The 20,825-nt window shown below is 36.0% G+C and overlaps 2 protein-coding genes across 6 annotated transcripts in view; one reads left to right on the forward strand and one right to left on the reverse strand.

Annotated features, from left to right (window-relative positions):
• TBC1D19 (TBC1 domain family member 19) overlaps positions 1-20,825 on the forward strand; it is a 146,737-nt gene that overhangs the window by 42,837 nt on the left and 83,075 nt on the right. For both annotated transcript variants that reach the window (XM_049631874.1, XM_049631875.1), the window contains 5 exons: positions 1,068-1,142; positions 2,394-2,457; positions 3,637-3,683; positions 8,394-8,504; positions 16,134-16,206. In XM_049631874.1, the coding sequence (XP_049487831.1) occupies positions 1,068-1,142; positions 2,394-2,457; positions 3,637-3,683; positions 8,394-8,504; positions 16,134-16,206 (370 nt within the window). The remainder of the gene's footprint in view (positions 1-1,067; positions 1,143-2,393; positions 2,458-3,636; positions 3,684-8,393; positions 8,505-16,133; positions 16,207-20,825) is intronic.
• The window catches only part of LOC125923550 (small ubiquitin-related modifier 2-like), a 46,157-nt gene continuing 35,295 nt past the window's right edge, over positions 9,964-20,825 (reverse strand). For 2 of the 4 annotated variants that reach the window (XR_007458080.1, XR_007458081.1), the window contains 2 exons: positions 12,594-12,706; positions 9,986-10,067 (listed from right to left, as the gene is read on the reverse strand). The gene's annotated coding sequence lies outside the window, so the exon portion shown is untranslated. Of the gene's footprint in view, positions 10,068-12,593; positions 12,707-20,825 lie in introns of all 4 variants that reach the window. The other 2 variants (XR_007458078.1, XR_007458079.1) reach the window with 2 other exon arrangements.

Below are 20,825 nucleotides of genomic sequence, written 5' to 3' on the forward strand. Positions count from 1 at the left end.
TAGTAAAAAGACCAAAAAATATTGGCATTTTACCTTGGTGTTAAAAAGAAGGATTTACTAAAATATGGTATATGTGGATAATCAATTCATGACTGACTATTAAAAAGAACTCCTTTTTTCAAGTTTACAAGAGATCTAGGGGATAGATCTTACTGTGAAAAAACCAGTAAGACAAATCCATATCGTGACACATTCTAAAAGATAACTGGCCTGGAGTCCTCAAAAAAGTCAATATCATGAAAAAGAAAAGGACAAAGAGACTCTAGATTCAGCTACATGGAAAGAGACATAACAACCAAATGTAATGTGATGCATACATTTTTAATGGATTCTGGATTTTAAAAAACTATAAAAGATATTTTGGGGACAACTGGAAAAGTTTGAATGTGGGCTGAATATTATGTGATATGAAATATTATTGCTAATATTCTTAGGTGTGATAGTGGTATTGTGTTGATGTAGGAGAAGGTTCTTATTAGAACATTCATGCTGAAGTATTTAGGACTGAAATGTCATGTTAGGAAAAATTACAGTATAATAATTTCTATAAAGTTTTATTTTCACTAGGTTATTAATGAGATTTCTGAGTATCAAATGTTTACAAAATACTTAAATGTAATTTACCTTTTTATTATCTGCTATTTTTTCTTAAAATGTTTATCACCCTATGACTTGCTGATTTCTTCCTCTTCTCCTTTTTTTTTTTTTTTTTTTTTTTTTTTTCTTTTTTTTCTTAAAATTTTTAACACCCTTTGACTTGCTGTTTTCTTCTTTTTCTCTTTTTTTTTTTTTTTTTTTTTTGATCTGTCCTCATTTCCATCTTCCTCTAGAAAGTCAGTTCCGTGAGAACTGAGACTTTCTGTTCATGGCTTAATTCACAGCACTAAGGATAGTATCTGGCACATAGTAGGCAGTAATTAACATTTGTTGAATGAACTAATGAATGAAGATAACCAATCTCAACCAACCTTACCATTTCTATATAACTCATAATATCTTTAATTTTTTAAAAATTAGTTTTGGTATTGTTAACCAGAAACAATAATGAGTTGTTCTCTATATTTCAGGGAAGTTGGGAAAAAAGAATTTTGAAGAGTTTAAATAGTATGTGCACTGAACTGAGTATCCCATTGGCACGAAAGGTACTTTTATTTTTATTTTTTTTTTCAAAAGGTACTTTTAATATTTAAGTATTTTATTGTGAATCGAGTGCTAGAAGTACCATGAAGTTGTAATTGTTAGGCAGATTTATCTCTCTTTAAACAGTATATCAGTTTGTTTTGAAACAAAAATCTGTAAAAGGCCAATTACATGGGTGTATTGTATATAGATTTCTATTATATAGGCTGTAATACTTTTTGTAATGAACATATCTTGAGAATAAATAAAAATATATAATCTACGTATAGATTATTTAGAGATTTGGCTGTAAAGGTTATACATGTTATAAATGCACTTGAAAATTTTTAATTACCTTTGGTCTCCTTATTTTTGGCTGATCAGGACAATAGCCATATGTTTTGAATACGAGATGGAGTTTAGGCACGTTATCCTCTTATAATAGCCAATATGGTACTGTCTTTCAGTGTTAACATAGGGAATGGAAGGATGATTGGTCATCTCTCTGCAGAACTATTTAGTTCTAATAGTAGTATCATTAGATCTAAAAGATCTAATTCTCAACATTTGTCTGTCACTGTGGGCTTTGAGTTTGAGGGGGAAGATAAAAAGGGAGAGAAAAGCCACTCGAGGAATGCTCTGGATTCTTTTTGGCTGCTCACGAGTAGGAGAGAAGAAGTTTCTCTTCGCTTTATTCTCCCTACCTGCTATTTATTCCTTGCTAGTAGACAGGATATAGTAGACAGGATATGAACTTTAGATAATCTCCAAGGACAAGTCATGGAAGGCACCAGAAGGATGGTATTTAAAAAAAGGATAAATTTCTATGGAAAACTGCCTAAGTATGTAGTATTGTGTAATATACTGTCTTTCATGTAGGAAGATGATGCTACTGACCCACAGTCATACTCTCTTGGCCAGTCCCCCTTGCGATGCATTTCTGAGGTTGCTGGATGGGGTAAGAGATGTAGTATGTGGCTAAGGAGCAGTTTTTCTTTGTGAAAGTTACTGGCCTATAGAGATCATTTCTCTTCTTTTCTTGGACTCTTTAGCACCATATTCTAACTGAGCCATTGAGACTAGATATAATATCATAGTTAAATAACAAAAGTTTAAGAATAATTCCAAAAAAAGTTCACCATGTGCGGTGAAGTGATTTTTTTCTTATGTTATGGTAGCTTATTCAACCTTTTAGATAAGTTATTGATTCTTATTTTTCAGCTGCATTGCTAAGCTTCACAAAATGAAACCAATTTTAAAATTACCTTTTTTAGAGGCCAGTTGGAGAACAGAAAGAACTTCTCAATAAATGGAATGAAATGGGAACTGATGAACCAGGTATATGAACAACCTTTTTCAAAATGTGGTAGTAGGAAAGATTGCCTTCTTAATTGTGGATCCAAAGCAACAATATTAGCAATTCTTTTGGAAAGATAGCAATTTTCCTTCCCCACTAATTACTGTCATCTACTTTGTTTGCTTAAACTTCTACCGTGCAGTTTAAAAATCCCTATCTTTGGGGGCACCTGGGTGGCTCAGTTGGTTAAGCATCCAACTCTTGATTTTGGCTCAGGTCATAATCTCACAGTTCGTGAGTTCAAGAGCCGCATCAGGCTCTGTGCTGACAGCATGGAGCCTGCTTGGGATTCTCTCTGTTTCTTTCTCTCTCTCTCAAATAAACATTAAAAAAAATTTTTTTTAATTCCTAACTTTCACCAGTGTTTTATAATATTTTGAGAATATTTAAGTCAATTATCCTTTTTAAAACAACATTTGAAAACATTTTTATAAAAGAATAGATTAAATCATTCAATGGATTTCTTAGATTCATAATTAAGGTAAATATTTTTCAAGCTCTAGTAACATTGAGATGTTAAAAATAGGTTAAGTGGTAAAAAGTTTTGAGACTTCTAAAATGTTTTTAAGAATTTATTTTGGTTCATTTTAATGGTTAAAATAGAGTCAATTTTATAAACATATAATGGGTGACAGCTATGTCTCATTTACTTTGATCAATAGATGTATAGAATTGTGTTGGTAGACATGTACATAATCCCTCACCACTCCTCTTTAAAAATAAGCATGGGGAACCAGGCAAGAAATAAGTACTGTAATAGAGAAAGCAGTGTGTTATAGAAATTCAAAAGGGAGAACAGTTTAATACAACTAGAGGAATTCGCTGAGAATGTATTATTTGTATTCCAGGTACTTTGAGAATTCTCATATAGAACTTTGTTACACTGACATTGTGTTTTCAATTCAGTTATAAAGTTATTATAAACTTATGAGGGGAGACACTTAATTTCTTCTAGAATAGGTCATTTAGGCCGCCAAGGGAAGAGATTGCCCTTTCATTTTTGTGTTCCCAGTACTTAACACAATGTATGACAAATTATTGATACTCCGCAAATGTCTGAATTAATCCAGCTCCACGGCCACATGTGAAAGAATCATTAACATTGTTATTAATAAGGATTCTTATATTAACTGAAATGTTCCAATCTATCTTAATTCCAGATTTAAGCCTTTTCAGACCTGTTTATGCACCCAAGGATTTTCTGGAGGTAGGTTGTATTGGATCAATATAGGTATATTAATGGGAATAAGTGGAAGAAATGATATGAGGATGTCTCCAGGCAGAGGAATCACCAAGTACAAAGCCCTAGAACTGTAGAATGACATGATCAGACTTGTGCTTGAAAATTGCTTTTGGAAAATACACTGGAATGTGGAAAGATTAGAGGCAAGTAAATCAATTAGGAAGATTTTCTTTTTTAATTTTTTTTTAATGTTTATTTTATTATTTTTGAGACAGAGAGAGACAGAGCATGAACGGGGGAGGGGCAGAGAGAGAGAGAGAGAGAGACACAGAATCGGAAGCAGGCTCCAGGTTCCGAGCCATCAGCCCAGAGCCCGACGCGGGGCTCAAACTCACGGACCGCTAGATTGTGACCTGAGCCGAAGTCGGACGCTTAACCGACTAAGCCACCCAGGCGCCCCAGGAAGATTTTGATTAAAAAATACTAACTGTAAATCAGGTAGCTTGTAAATCAGGTAGCCTGCTGCAGCACCTATAGATGCTCAGTGAATCTTTTCCCCTTTTTAGTCCTTCCCTGTTCTAGTAGTTTAGACAAGACATGAAAAAGGTCTGAACTAAAGAACAGTGTTGGAACTGGATAGAATTCAACAGATTTGCAAGAGATTTTTAGGAGGGTTTGGGAACTGATTAGATGTGGGGAGTATGAGAAAAAGAAAAGATAAGGAAGAAATTTAAGTGTCTAGATTGGCTAACTGGGCAGAGAGGTACTACGTCCTTGGGATAGAGAATGCAGGAGAAGGAACAGGTCTGTTAATGAAGATGATGAGCTTAATTAAGTTTGAGAAAGCATATCGAAAATAAAGTAGGTTAGCGCTCACTAATTACTTTAACGGACTTACCTTTGATTCCACTCTTTCTCTTGTACCTTACACATAATCAGCAAATCCTGTCACTTTACCTTCAACATGTATCCGGAATTCAACCACTCCTACCTCCATCCTCCTAACGTCTTCCTGCTCTACCCTTGCCCACCTAGAATTTGTTCTCAGTGCAGTTTCCAGAGGAAGCCATTTCAGTACCGTTCCAAATAAGCCATCTCTGGTATCCGGCAGCTTCCCATCTCATTCTACTTAAAAGCCAAAGTCATGACAGTGGTGCGAAACATGCTATTTGATCTGATACCCCATTACTTCTCTGAGTTCATCTCCTATTACTTTCCCCTGATTTGTTATACTCCATTTACTTTAGCCTCCATGCTTCCCCCTGGCTTCCTGCCATCTGAGGGCCTTCGCTCCTCTTCTCTGCTTACAGTGCTTTTTCCCCAGATACTTGTCTGCACGTTCCTTCACTCCTTATGTCTTTGTTTAAATGTCACTTTCTCAGAAAAGCCTTCCCCCGCGGCTCCCTGCTTGGAACTCCTTTTATCCTTTTCCTATTTTGTTTTTCTTTATAGCATTTATCATTATATAACATATTCTTTTTCTGTTTTCCTTATTGCCTGCCTTCTCCTATTAAAAGTAAGATTCACGGGGCGCCTGGGTGGCTCAGTTGGTTAAACATCCAATTTTGGCTCAGGTCATGATCTCGCGCTCTGTGAGTTCAGCCCCGCGTCGGGCTCTGTGCTGACAGCTCAGAGCCTGGAGCCTGCTTCGGATTCTGTGTCTCCCTCTCTATCTGGCCCTCCCCCGTTCATGCTCTGTCTCTCTCTGTCTCAAAAATAAATAAATGTTAAAAAAAAAAATTTAAAAAAAAGTAAGATTCACAAGGGCAGGAGCTTCTCATTCTGTTTTGTGCACTGTTGCAACAGTTACAGAGTCCAATAATTGAAGACTCACAAGACTTCACAGGATGCAGCCACAGAAGGCATTCTTTCAGCAAGAGAAAGAAAGCATATGCAAATACGAAGAGATCCAAACTTCTAGGCTCAGCTCCCAGGGCTCTTTCTCAGTTGCAGAGGATGAGCTTTGTCTTTGGAGTAGGAACCGCTAAGATTCCTGCGATACACTGGTCTCGGGAGTCAAGGCGCAAGGAAGGTTTCCCAGGGGTCTTTTATATCCCCACTGGTAAATCAGGAGAAGCTAGCAATCTGTGCATTTTCAATAAGCCATGTGAATCTGATATGGACTGCCTCCCTGGGACATTAAGTAGCACATTATAAATGACTAGTTCGTGTATTTCATCCCATCTTGGCCAAGGGTCACCACCAGACATCCAGGTGTCCCTGGAGATAAGCATGGAGCTACCACAAACCAGCTGCAGGTTAATTGCTCTATCTCCAACAGGTAGAACGGTGCTTAGCACATAGCTGCTCAACAAATAGGTGCTGAATGAACGAGTAAAATGAATGAATGAGTTTTTCACATTTTACTTTTAGTTCTTTTCTGAACTGTTGTCTTTGAAACTAGTTTGCCAGCATAAAATATACAGTTGATGCTTGAACAACACGAGGGCTCTGACCCCCTGCATGGTCAAAAATCCACATATAACTTTTGGCTCCCCCCAAACTTAAGTAGCTAAGTACTACTGTTGACTGGAAGTCTTACTGATAACACAGCCAACACATATTTTGTATGTTAATATGCATTATATACTGTATTCTTACAATAAGTGTGCTAGAGAAAAGAAAATATTAAGAAAGGCATAAGGAAAAGAAAATACATTTTCAGTACTGTACTGTTAAAAGTCTGCATTTGAGTTGAAGTTCAAACTTGTGTTGTTCAAGAGTCAACTGTCTTAATTCTAAAGAGAAGTTAGTTTGGTCAGAAACTGCCTTTATGGTGATGGCATTATTTCTCTTAGCTTGTTAAAGATTTCTGCCAAACTCTTCCCTTTTCTAGCACTTCAGGGCTGAAATTTCATGTAATTTTTGTATGATTATCTTTAACTGTTTTCTCTTTAATGGTCGTAACGTTCTGTTTCTTTCAGGACTGTTGATGAATTGATTCTTTTATTATTTATGCTGAAATTCTTCTTTAACTAAAGAACATTTTCTATAATTATATCTGTATAGCTTCTGCATTTCTAATATTTTCTCTTTTCTATTACCCATGTATTCATAGTTTCCCTTTTCTATCCAACGTGTGTGAGGTTTCTGTGCAGTATGATACATGATTTGTGTTATTAGGCTAAAATTGCATTGTTCCCTATTAGTCTGCATTTAGCGCTGTTGATTCTTTGCTATATTTGTATTTTTTTTTTTAACAAATACTATTGACATTTTTAGCCTTAATTTAGTGCTTGCAGTTTTGGGAAACTGTTTTGGCATTTTAGCACATTCCATTTTATCAGTGATTAGTTATCAGCTCATTAATTCCTTCCTCAGATGTGATAGTGTTTCTGTCACCATAATCTCCTTTGCTGTATTCTTTTTATTTTTTTTAAGTTTTTTAAAAAAATTCAGTTAATTAACACACAGTATAATATTAGTTTCAGGTATGTAAAATAGAGAGCAGCCCTTCCATACAGCACTCAGTGCTTATGACAAGTGCACTCCTTAACCCCATCACCTACCTATTTACGTCATACCCCCACCCGCCTCCCCTCTGGTAACCATCAGTTTGTTCTCTGTAGTTAAGAGTCTGTTTCTTGACTTGCCTCTCTCTTCTTCTTTTCCTTTGCTCCTTTGTTTTGTTTCCCAAATTCCACAGATGAGTGAAATCACATGGTATTTGTGTTTCTTTGACTGACTTACTTCGCTTAACATAATACTCTCTAGCTCTGTGCATGCCATTGTACTGGATGCTTGATTTTTTTTTTCTCAAGAGTTTCAATTTAAAAATATTTTTTATTATAATTATTCTTTCCCCAAAATGTATGTTATTGTTAGAAAAATAAGAAAATATGCATAAGGAGAAAACTTTTAAAAAAATTACCTTTAATGCCGTCACATAGCAATAAACGTTAAGTTACTACTACACATTTTTTAACTTCATATATTGTGAATATTTTTTCATGTTATTATATATATTACCTGTGTTAATAGAGGCAAATTACACTATATTTTATTATATGAATTAACCACAATTCATTTAAGTAATTCCCTCTAATGGAGTGTTTAAGTTGTTTCACATTTTTCTGTAATAAATAGTACTTCATTAACATTCTTTCTGCACTGTCTTTGCAAACATCTTAATTATTTGTACTTATGGAATTATTTGTACTTAATTGTACTTATGGAAGTGCAATTCCTACATAAAGGATATGTAAATATCTAAGACTTTTTTGACCTGCCTAATTTTGAAAAGTATATAAATTGTTAGTTTGGCTTCTGAATTTTTTTTCCTTGTGGGTTTGATTTAGAGGCGATATTCTGCAATATTATTCTACTATTTTTCTAAAAATCTTGTCAATATCTGTTTTTTCAAAGGGCTAGAGTTGATTCTGAAATTTTTTCTGAAAATATTACAATCAAGCAATTTTGATCTTTCTGTCACCTTCCCTGGTTAAATATTCAAGCAGTTTTGATTTTTTATTACCATCAAAATGTTTTTCATTCCAACTAAATTCTTTTAGACTTTTGTATGGTAGATCATCAGAATATTAAATTTAAGACATGTTTATGATATTTTAACATTTCAATATAATTTTATAGTTTTTTAGAATGTAATTAAAGTACATACATAGCCCCAAATAGTTTTTAGTTTTGTGGTGATACACTGAGAATATCACTGCCAATTTTATAGGTGTAAACATCCTATAAAGAAACTAACCAATTCTGTTGGATTTGTTTTTAAAGGTGTTAATTAATCTTCGCAACCCAAATTATGAAAATGGTGATTCTCTTAGTTTCAGGACTCATTTGGGTTTAATCCAAGTTCCTCTGAAAGTAAAAGACATCCCTGAATTGGTAAGTATCAGCATTTCAAAATATTGCATATTTTAGAAGACAACCATTAGAGAAACATTTTAGTGCTGCAAATATCTAAAACAATAGGGCTGTCTGTTCATTAAATAATGAAGCGAAAGGCTTCTTTTTTATTGTAAATATGTTATATAGAGAGTGAGTTGCTTTGCTAGTAGAACTAAAAATGAGTTTTCATGCACTTATCAATGCTTTTGCTTTTTCCTCATTTTAATCAAAAACAAAGATTTATAAGACAGCTTGTTGGGATTTATGTACATGATATATGACAATAAAATTGATTGAGGGTCGCCTGGGTGGCTCAGTCAAACGGTTAGGTGTCTGAGTCTTGATTTTGGCTCAGGTCATGATCTCATGGTTCATGAGTTTGAGTCCCACATTGGGCTCCGTGCTGCTTGCACGAAGCCTGCTTAGGATTCTCTCTCTCTCTCTCTCTCTCTCTCTCTCTCTCTCTCTCTGTCTCTCAAAAATAAACTATTAATCTTAAAAAAAAAACTGATTGAAATAAGTTGTGAATTTTATTAAGAATATTTAAAGAATGTACATTTTATTTCATTCAACCAACCTTTATTAAGCTTATCAAAATGAGGCACTGAAAGAGATAAAGGGAAAGGAAGATGAATTAGAGACGGTCTTTGCTCTGGAAACTGTCACATTTTGGTGAGGAAGTTAGTTTTAAAATAGAGCAATTATAGAAAGGTGGGGAGAATTCCTGAATGGAGCTTAGAAATTATCACTCCTGGGGCACCTGGGTGGCTCAGTTGAGCATCTGATTCTTGATTTCAGCTCAGGTCTTGATCTCACGGTTTGTGAGATTGAGCCCCCCCTCCCTGTCCCAGCCCAAGCTCTGCACGGACAGTGTGGATCCTGTTTGGGATTCTGTCTCTGACTCTCTCTGCCCTTTGCCCCCTCACGCGTGTGCGCGCGCGCGTGTGTGTGTGTGTGTGTGTGTGTGTTCATGTTCTCTCTTTCTCTCTCTCTGTCTCAAAATAAATAAACATTAAAAGAAAGAAATACGAAATTCTCACTCCTTCTTTTGTTAATCACCCAAAACAATAAGGAGCATAGAAATTTAAATACCGCCTTTGGTGAAACTAGCAAACAATGTGTAGCTCTGTTAGCGTGTCAGGTTGGAGAACTGGGGGGAGAGTGGTACATGGCTTAAACATGGAGGAAGGTCAAGCCCTACTGCGTCTCCCTAAGAGGTGGGAGGTGCGGGTGAGAGGCATGTCAATAATCACTCAGCTGTACATCTTCCTTGTTTTGTTTTGCTTTATTATGCTGGAGTTGGATCTTACAGACATTTTTCTTTCACTAACTGGCTTGACGTTAGGCTTTATCAATAGAGGGTTCTGGAGGGACACCACAAGACTGTAACCAGAGAAAGGAGCTTCCCTTGCGGTCCCTGTGTTCGGAAGCCAGCAGATCAGCATGCAGAAGCCAGCTCCAGACTGTACCCTCTGACGAGTTTCTTCACCAACCTCCCACCCCTGCACGCATTCCTGGGGCAGCCATTTTCTTCCCTTGAAAGACTGAATCTCATGGAATCTAAAAAAGAAAACAAACCAACAAAAACCAGAAATAAGCTCACAGATACAGAGAACAAACTGGTGGTTGACAGAGTGGAGGGGGATGAGGGGGTGGGCAAAATAGGTGAAAGGGATTAAGAGGTACAGACTTCTGGTTACAAAATAAATAAGTCACAGGGCTGAAAAGTACAGCATAGAGAATACAGTCAGTAATAGTGTAATGACTTTGTATGGTTACAGATGACAACTACAACTTACGGTGAGGATTTCATAAAAAAAAAAAAAAAAGTCTAAACCTCTGTCTTGAGGACAAGGAGAACCCTTTCCTGAGTTCTTGGTTCCCTTTTCATCAGTCTAGAAGTCATAGTTACTTTCTGCATCATCTAATTTAATTCTATTTTTCCCTGTTCACATTTCTGGGATGATTTCTATTTTCCGGCTGGATACTGACTGATACAAGAAACAAGATGATTTTCTCCATAGAACTTTGGAAAGCCTCAAGAACACCACATGATATAGAAGGCCTTGGTGAGCCACAGGGTTGAAAATGAGACTGTGTGAAAGCCTATATCAGGAGAGAGTAGACCCCCATACTCCTACCAGCTTGCATATTCAGGTGACTTCTCCTTCCCCACGGGAGACCAGAGACGGGTTCTTTAGAGAAAAAGAATCATAAAGGCTAAGAATTTAGCCACATCAGATTTAGAGCAGTACAAGAATGAGGCACTGTTTTGAAAACAGAGAAATTAAGTGAGAGTTGACCAAATGGTGAGGCTAATATCCTCATCCCCTACCTCCATCACTATGCCTGCAATTCTCTCTCCCCCCTGCACCTTATGCCCAATCCTTGCAGACATAGCTTCCAGTCAGTTGTTTATTGCCTCGTTCCTAAATATGACCTACCAGCCCAGGATCTGCAGATACTTGAAATTTTCCAACTTGAAAGGCAGACACCAAAACTAAAAAAAAATTTTTTAAAAAGCTAGTTTAGGGAATGAGTACTTATCATGAGCTTTAATAATGGTTTCAGGTTTGAATTTATGTTCACACTCACAGGATACAATAGGTCATAACCTGGCGTCAGATTCACTTAGATTTGTAGAATAATACAGGGCAGAAAACAGCATGTCAGTATGTCAGGTAGCTTTTCTCCAGGAGTCCTTACAACCAACCCTATGCTGCCTCCAGCCCCCACAAGGAATGCAGGCAATTGTAAGTGACGAAATTGCCTAGGTACAACAAAGGGACGTCTTACACAGGATAGGAACTGTTTCAGCTAAGGCCTGTGTTTTCCAATAGATTTTTATAGTCCACTCAAAGTCTTCTGTTTCAGATGTAATTTATCATCAAGGGTCATATTTTTTTTCAGAAATTGCATTGCTTAGTAATGTAGCTGGCATTCCTAGCCACAATTTGTGTGTGTGTGTGTGTGTGTGAGAGAGAGAGAGAGAGAGAGAGAGAGAGAGAGAGAGAGAGAGAGCGCCAGCACATTTTCAGGGCAACAGTGCTGGGAGAAGGTAAACCCAAGGTCATCTTCACATGGACAAAGAGGTTAGCCTGTTAACCATTTCTTCCCAGTAGAAGATTTAAACCATTAATATTCAGAGAGAAGATACAACTCATGAAACAAGAATTACACAAGAACAGAGTTTCATTAAAACAACAAATGAGAATAAGAAAGAACTTTCACAGGGGCGTCTGGGTGGCTCAGTAGGTTGAGCGTCCGGCTTCGGCTCAGGTCATGATCTCACAGTTTGTGAGTTCGAGCCCCATGTCGGGATCTGTGCTGACAGCTCGGAGCCTGGAGCCTGTTTCGGATTCCGTGTGTCCCTCTCTCTCTGCTCCTCCCTTGCTCGTGCTCTGTCTCTCTCTCAAAAATAAATAAATAAACATTAAAAAAATTAAAAAAAAAACTTTTACAAATCAAAAATATGGTATGCAAAAAAAAATCAGAAGAGTCGAAAGCAAAGCTGAGGAAATCTCTATGAGAAGACAGAACACAAGGGAAAAAACCAAAGAGATGAAAAGTAAGAGGGAAAATTTTGTTTTTTTACTTAGATGATCAATCCAGAAGGGCTAAAATCTGACCAGTGGGAGTTCCAGAATGAGAAAACCGAAGTAATGGAATTATTAAAATCCCCAAGACCTGAAAGATAAGAATCTCCGGTATGAAAAGGCCCACCCAATGTCATGAATGAAAGAAGACCTGTATCAAGGCTCCTGAAAAGAAAACTAAAAACTTGTTATAGAAGGAAGACAGAATACATATAAAGTGTCAGAAATGAGAGTGGCATCTGACTTCCCGGCAGCAAAATGGGCAGTTAGAAGATTTTGAAATAATCTCTTTAACAGTCCAACTGATTTCAAGCCAAGAATTCTATATATAACCAACAGTTAATCAAATGTGAAGTTGGAGTAGATATTTTCAGATATTTAGGTGATCTAAAATATCTACTCTTATTTGGGAACTGTTGGTAGAAGTCTCCAAAACAAGCTCATAGATACAGAGAGCAAAGTAGGGGGACCCAGGAAACAGGGTTCCGACCTAAGAGAATTTCCAGGATGACAGTGACAAGCGGTTTCAGGACAAAGGGTGTGCAGCAGGACCAGAACGATTCTAGATTGGAGCAAGAGGCTGGAGGGTTCCAGGATGACCGCCTGCAAGAAAAGTTGGTACAAACTTGTTAGGTTTGCAAAATTATATGGTGGAGGATCTTTTCAGAGTTCTTGAAGGGTATAGGAAGAGATAAATGATTAGAGAAAATTATATTAGTGAAAAAAATGATTTCATTATCAGCTGCGTGTACCAAAAAAAGTAAAATAAAGGAAACCTATTTATAGCATACGACATGGCTCAGCACTGAATAATATTTAAAGAGTCATAATGCAAACTTTTAATATGGATTTAATCAAGAATTGATATATAATTATATTGGAATGTTGGAGGAAAAGCGAATGTATATGAGCTAAAATACTTACAAGAAAAATCAATAGATACCTAAAATTGATAAGAATAGCAGTCTATATTTGTTAATTGAAATCTGGAGATAAATACCAGAAAAAAAGCTGAAAGTGGTTGTTTCTGGATAGTGGCCAGTTGTGTGTGTGTGTGTGTGTGTGTGTGTGTGTGCGCGTGCGCACACACATGCACATGCATATATTGGAGGGATTGTTGTTATATATTTTTTAGCTGACTTGACTTCTTAAACTATTTGCTGCATGTGAAGGCAGTATAGCATGATGGTCAGTTGATTCTATTCTGAAGCTACCTAATTGAGGTTTAAGTTCTTGCCCTGCCCCTTACTGGCTATGTGACCTTGAATAAATTTTCTTGACCTTGAGCCTTAGTTTTCTTATTTGTAAAATAGGGATAATAATATCTCATAGAAGTAGTGTGCAGATCGGTAAGTTAAGATCAAAATTAGGGGTTGAATTGTGTGCCTCAAAAAGATATGTTGAAGTCCTAACCTCCAGTACTTGTGAATGTGACCCCATTTGGAAATAGGGCCATTGCGGATGGAGTCAAGCTAAGAGGATGTCTTATCAAAATAGGGTGGGCCCTAACACCAATATGACCAGGTTTTTTATAAGAAGAGAAGAGACACAGAGGAGAGACATACAAGGAGAGTGTCATAAGACAGTGGAGGCAGAGATTGGAGTTACGCATTTATAAGCCAAGGATCACCAAAGATTGCCGGCAATACCAGAAGCTGAAAAAGGCTTGGAACAGATTCTCCCCTAGAGTCTTCAGGGAGAGCTTGGCCCTGTTAATGCCTTGATTCTGGACTTCTAGCCTCTAGAACCGTGAGAAGACATTTTGTTGTTGAAAGCCACCCAGTTAGTGATACTTTTTTTTTAATGGCAGCACTAGGAAGCTAAAATAATATATAAAGCTTATAGACAGTACTTGGAACTTAGTAAGCAGTATATAACTATTAATCGTTAATATTACAACTTTGTTAAACAATTTTTAAGAAGTTATTTTTAAAAAGTGTTAGAAGTCCTTTTGGTAGCAGTTTATACAAAGTGTACAGAAAAGGAAGCGGCAGCTTCTTTTCCTGAAAGTGGTGGGAAGTCTCCATAGGGGTACTGCCATTTCGACTAGCTTGAAGGAGTTTTCTAGGTAAAGAAGCAGGAAAAGGACACTGTATGAGAGGGTCAGCATGTGCATAAGTGGGACTAATTGTGTCTTCTGTCTGACGAGACCCAGAACTGATGTGGCTTCATTCTTAGCTATTGAACAACCAAAAACCTGTGGCTAATTTTCAAAAAAAATTGTGGCTATACCCATTAAGAGTATGGTTAGTCCTTGTCTTCCTGCTCTCACTAGGGCTAGTTGTTCCTGCCCTCCCTGAGTCCTGCGGCCTGGCGATAACAATTCTGACTCGAGGTTTGGTTTGTTTGAGACCTTGGTCTCTATATGAGTATTAAACTTGGTTGTGCTCACTGAGTCATATGATCCTATAATAGATGGCTCTCAAACCTAGTTCACAATGTTATGTAGTCTCATCCATGTTAAAACGACATTTCTTTTTTAAAACAACTTAAAGTGAAGTTGTCGACTCATTCCTGTTTACTAATTCAGTCACGTAGAGGCAACCGGTTGGAATAGAGCTCAGCAGTGTGGTTCAGTATCATTATTGAGCCCCTCCGCTACATGTCACTGAGCACTGTGCCAAGTACTGGGCGTGCAAATATGTATAAGAGACAGTCCTTATATTCTCGGAGCTTCAGGTTCGTGGGGAGATGAACAGTAACAAAATGATGTGATTATGTACTTTGCTAGAAGTTTATAAAGGTAATACATGTATATAGAGAGTTGCTTATATCAGCCTGGAATATCAAGAAAGGCATTCCAGAAGGCCTAATACCCAGGGGGAGTTTTGAAAGAAATCTGAGATTAGGGCCCAAGTCTGGTGATGTTGAGTGAAAAGTAGTCCAGAGCAGTGAAATAGAAAATGGATATTCAGAGTTCTATTTCTGTGCCTTATGTCTTAGCAAAAGTAAAATTCTCCATTGTGATTACAGAAGGTAATATCGAAATGTTTTTGGACCTAATTCCCTTCTGTAGAATAAAGATGAAGACTACTAAATAACCAAATACCTTATCATTAATTCTAATGATTTAAATGAAGGAAGAGTATTTGCAATAAATAGAAGATAGTGGTTGAAAATGGATGAATAACATTACATTTTTGCCTCTTTAGTCATTAAAAATGGGACACATAAATTGAAGTCTAGATTAAAGACAAGTTTAGTTAAAAATGGAGGTATAACATCAGTTACATAAAATCAGTACAAAAATGAAACGAGTGTGAATGTTAGGCTGGATAACTGTCTTATGAGGGACACAAATAAATCACTATTTAAGTAATACATAATTATAAAGGATTAAAACTAATTCCATTTTTTAAAGAAGGAAGTTTGGTTTTAGCAATTAGAATGGTAACAAAACACTGAGGCAAATGTTAATAGAAATATTTAATTACTTAGGGAGTAAACATAACGTGAACAATATGGGGTTGTGTTATTTAAAAAATAACAGACAAACATTATTACTTTCACTAGACATTACTAGATAAGTGGAGGAAGTCTGGAGAGTAAATCTGATTTATTTTTAGTTTAGCAGAACACTTGATAGTCTAATTTTACTTAAAAATTAATTTAAGTTGTTTTGGATATTTGCAGTGTTTAGTTGATTAAAAGCAGAATGAAGTACAGTACCACAGAAAATAGAGAATCAATTGGTAATTTTAGATGATGAATTTAGAAATAAAATTGATGAATTCTACACATACTGTGTGTTTGTGTTTGAGGAATGATTTTAATGTTATTAGTTTTTTACTCAAAAGTATAATTATCATGTCTTTACTGAATCATCTATCACTTAAAAAGGCAAAATTTTGAACTAATGCATTACTACTGAAAAGTGCAATAATATCCTTTTTAGATATTTAAATGAAGCAAAAATTCATTTTACATTGTGATTTTTTATTTAAGCTGATGTTAAGATGAGATGACTTTTGTTTCTACTGTATGACAAACCACTGAGATGTATGTTAATTCTATGTGTGTTATTTTCCAGAAAGAATTCTTTGTAGAATTGGGCTTAACTACAGGACAGCTGGGTATAGATGATTCTACACAAGTGCCTCCTGGTGAGTGTTTCTCTCAGATGGCATATAATTAATGATAAATGAGAGTCAGTTTAAGGCTCATCTTTTCATTTCCAAATTAATCTAGTAACTCTTTTACATCTGAAAACTAAGCATACTTTTTGATTCTCCTTGATTATTGTTAATTATTGAATAGAACTCTGTATGTTGCAATGATCAGAATTCAGCTAGATTTTGTATTTTTGTTTGAAGGTCTTTAAAGTAATTTTTGAAAAGTCATTAGACATATTTAAGTCAGTTTTTTTGGCAAAATCCTCATTGGCAGCACTCATGTTTACATTTACTGGCCATTACCATCTATTTTTATTGTTTGTATCATCAAGTTAATTGAATACTGATATTCTACCTAGTATAAATTTAGGGTATAAAATTAGTATCTTTTAAATATTAACCAAACAGAAAATTTCCTTAGCTTTTATTTTTTTGTGTGCATAAATACAATGTGCTTTTCATAAAAGATCGGATTGGTATTTAGCTATAATCAACAGGAAGTAAAAATTGACTTAAAATATGGGAGGCCCATCTTGTGGAATTGTTCTAGTCTTTCCTCTGCACTGGCTAGCTGTGGGACTTGAACAAGTCACTTTACGTTTCTGGACTTGCTTCTTTCTCTATAAAATAAGGAATTTGGCTATTTCTTATTGTTAATAATAATTATAAACCTAATAAACAGTCATCGAGTACATTACTATGTGCTGGATGTGTATTATCTCATTTTAACCCTAGCAGCTCTAGAAAGTATGTATTATTACCATTTTTAAAACTTTGTTAATGTACAATGCATATAGAAAAGCATAGGGGGTGCTTGGCTGGCTCAGTCGGTAGAGTATATGACTCATGATCTCTGGGTTGTGAGTTCAAGCCCCATGCTGGGGGTAGAGATTACTTAAAAAATTTAAAAAAAAAGAAAGAAAGAAAAAGGACATATACTATAAGAGAATGGCTCGTTGGATTTTTATGATTTGGGCACACCTATTAAAATACCACCCAGATCAATATACTGAGGCTCCCTTCAGTCTTCATCCTCTTTGTCAAAAATAACCACTATTCTGATTTCTAGCAGTATAGATTAATTTTGCCAATTCTTGAACTTAATATGAATGGAAGCATATAGTATCTACCCTTTGATGTTTGACTTCTTTTGTTCAATATTATATTTGTGAGATTCAACCATATTGTTTTATGTATTTGTGGGCCATTTTTTTTTGCATGATGGTCGATCCACTGTAATAACATACCACACATTTATGAGTATTTGGGAAGTTTCAGGTTGGCGGCTGTTACAAACAAGGCTGCTATGAACATCCTAGTATGTTTCTTTTGGTGAGCACGTGTATACTCCTCTGTTGAATACACACCTGAAAAGGCAATTTCCCTCTCCCGAGGTTCGCATAAATTCATTTTTAGTAGATAACTGCCAAAGAATTTTCAAAACTGGTAGTACCAGTTTATACTTCCACTAACAAGGGATGAGATTAGAAGCTGTCTCATATGCTTGCTAATGCAGGATGTATTCCACCTTTGTTTCAGTCATCCTAGCGATACATAGTAGCACTGCATTATGGTCTTAAATTTTTTAGTATTGTGTAAGGTAGAAGTGTTACTATCATTTTAAAGTTAAGAAGTGAAGATGTTAAGTACTTGCCCAAGTTCACAAAGCTAATAAGTGCTAGAATCAAGATTCAACACTAAGCAGTCTGCCTCCAAAGTCTGCTGCCTCCCCTCCTGATCCCTTTGATAGTCTTTTCTTATTTTATAAGAAGATATCAGACATCTTACAGAATAAGATATTGCTATGGTTTGAATGTTTGTGTCCTCCTGAAATTCATATTTTGAGCTCCTAACCCCCAAGGTGATGGTATTCGGTGAAGTCTCAGGAAAATGGTTAGGTCAAGAGGGTGTGCCCTCATGAATGAGATCAGTGCCCTTGTAAAGGAGCTCTCTAGCCCCTTCCACCATGTGAGGACACAGAGAAAAGTCAGCAGTCTACAGCCCAGAAGAAGAACTTCACCACAACCCATCATGCTGGCACCCTGATCTTGGACTTCTAGCCCCTAGAACTGTAACAAATAAATTGCTATTGTTTATAAACCAGTCTGTGGGGTTTTTGTTGTAGCAATCTGAACAGATTAAGGCAGATATCCTATATTTCTGTTCATGGCCAGTGATAGCCATATACAACAAAAGGAAAAGGAAATAATAATACAACCTTGAATGATATTTGTGTTTTTTACTTTTAAATTATCCTTAAGAATTGCTTAAAGTTGTTCTAAACTCTATAGTAGCTATGCTTTAGAAGACCCAGTATTTTTCTTAATCTAGAGTATAGTTCTTTCTTCTTTGATTCACAAACGTGAGACCCTGCTAACGGCCAGGGACTAGTGAACACATAGATATGACATAATCTTTACTCTTAGGGAAGGTATAGTAGAAATACAGATATAGATAAGACTCAGTGTGGTATTTGCTATTCTTGCATACAAGGGGCAGTTGGAGGAGAGGAAGGAGCACTTCTATCTTCCCAGAGGAGATTGATAATCTCTTTAGTTGATGCATTTATTTTTACTCTCTACTTCTCAAAGGAATACTGCTAGAAATTGGGTTAAATTGGTGTCTATCCAATGAGATTGATTTCAGTGATATAGTACTTGGATTTTTACATGATTTGAGAATTGCTAACCAACAGTATTACTTAGAAAGAAGAACAGGGTTATAGATAACTACTTTTGCCTAGAATTCATGGGTATTTTTAATGTTTTGGTCTATGTCTGTGGCTTTGGTCAAACTGGAACTGTGCTGCTAACGGTTTGAAATGTTGCCAATACTTGTGTCTGGCTAGAGGCAAGTTTTATATTTAGGATTAAGTGTACTCTGACTTAAAGGCACTATATCCGTCTTTAAAAACCTGTGTCACTTATGTTTTATCAATACTCTTAACTCAATTTTCATATTTGAGGTACATATCCTACTTACTAGCTTAACAGCTTTTACATAAATAAGAGTCAGGAGAAAAATCCTTACCTTTATAATACGGAATCCAGATTTTAAAATAATCTAAAGTTAGACATATCCATTATTCCTACAAACTCTCATGAATATTCATTATTTCAAATACACATATGTACACATCTACATACTTAAAATGGAAACCATGTAGAAGACTCATGCTAGAAGGATAAGCAAGATCAATACTCTTTCATAAGGCTTTTTGATAAAGGGGGGGGGTCATGTGTTTGATATTATTGCCTGAATATACATACTAATGAACTTATGAGATGGGATTTTGCTGAATAGACATTTTCAACAGTTTATTATTTCTAAAAGAAAAAGCAGCTTTAGTTGGCTCAGCATTTTCTGAAGTGTGTCCCATGAAGCATTCATCAGATAGATGTCCTGTGAAACAGAGGATCTTACTGCTAAATGAGGTTTGAGAAAGGCTGTGTCATATACATTTTTAAGATCTTTAGTTTGTGTCACTATCTTTAAGACTATGAGAAATCCTAAGTAAACTTCTAGCTTAGAATCTCCCCAATTCATTTCACCAGAGCACTTTTTTTTCCCAAGCAAGATTTACTAATATAGATGTATTTATTAACGTAGTCAATAACAGCATAACAAGCATTTTTTAAGTAACGGATTGGAAATTCTGGTTCTGACTTTTTTTGGCTTCTTATTCTTGGACTAGAAAATAGCACTTACAAAGCAAAGTCGTTGTATGTCACATGATTGAATAGTTAAATTCTATAAAGAAGTTTTTTTTTTAATTTTTATTTCCTACTACTTTTAGTGATAAAGCACTATTACCATCCAGTAGTGTCATCCATTTTTACAAGAGACAAGAACTGGCTGACAACATTTGATTCTTTGGTCACTGAGCTTTGGCAGTTAGAAGCTAATGGCAGCTAATTAAAATGAAACTGGTATTGTTATTTTATATACAGGCTTTGGAGTAAATATATTCAAATACTTTAGTCATAGAAAATGATTGTGTGTTGGCAGTCATCCCAAACGCTTTGCTTGGTCATTGTATAATCTGCTCAACTTCAGAGCCATTAGGAATAAAATAAACTAAAAGAATAGAGTACTCTGCTTCAAATATTGTATTTAGTAAAACCAGCTTTATGGTAATTTTTTAAATCTAAAAAAAATATCTAACACTGAAAATATTAACATATGGAAGAATGAAGTAGAGTACCATTTTGTATTGGTCAGCTGGGCTGACCCCGGGGATCACAGAACAGGCTTTTTAGAAAACTGCATTAAAATATTAGGCCAGGACAGGTCTCCCTCTCCCTCAATGCCCAGGTCTGGCCACCAGCAGGCCACTGAGTTCAGATAAGAGCTCTGAAGTGTCTAAGCACGAGCATTCTGCTCAGGAGGGAATCAAGTGCCAAGATGGTCACCAGGTTGCCGGGAGACCCAGGTTCTACTTACCCAGACAGTCACATGTTAAGTTCATGACCCTTAACACACCATTATGCCATTTGTGAGAAAAGGCAAACTAATCACTGTTGTAAAATCTAACAAATCCCATTAACAGCTGCTCCTTTGTCAGACTGTGGGTAGGGGAAGAAAGGAAGTTGACAAACGGATTTTCTCTG

The sequence above is a fragment of the Panthera uncia genome, chromosome B1, assembly GCF_023721935.1.
Source record: "Panthera uncia isolate 11264 chromosome B1, Puncia_PCG_1.0, whole genome shotgun sequence".
Classification (NCBI taxonomy): domain Eukaryota; kingdom Metazoa; phylum Chordata; class Mammalia; order Carnivora; family Felidae; genus Panthera; species Panthera uncia.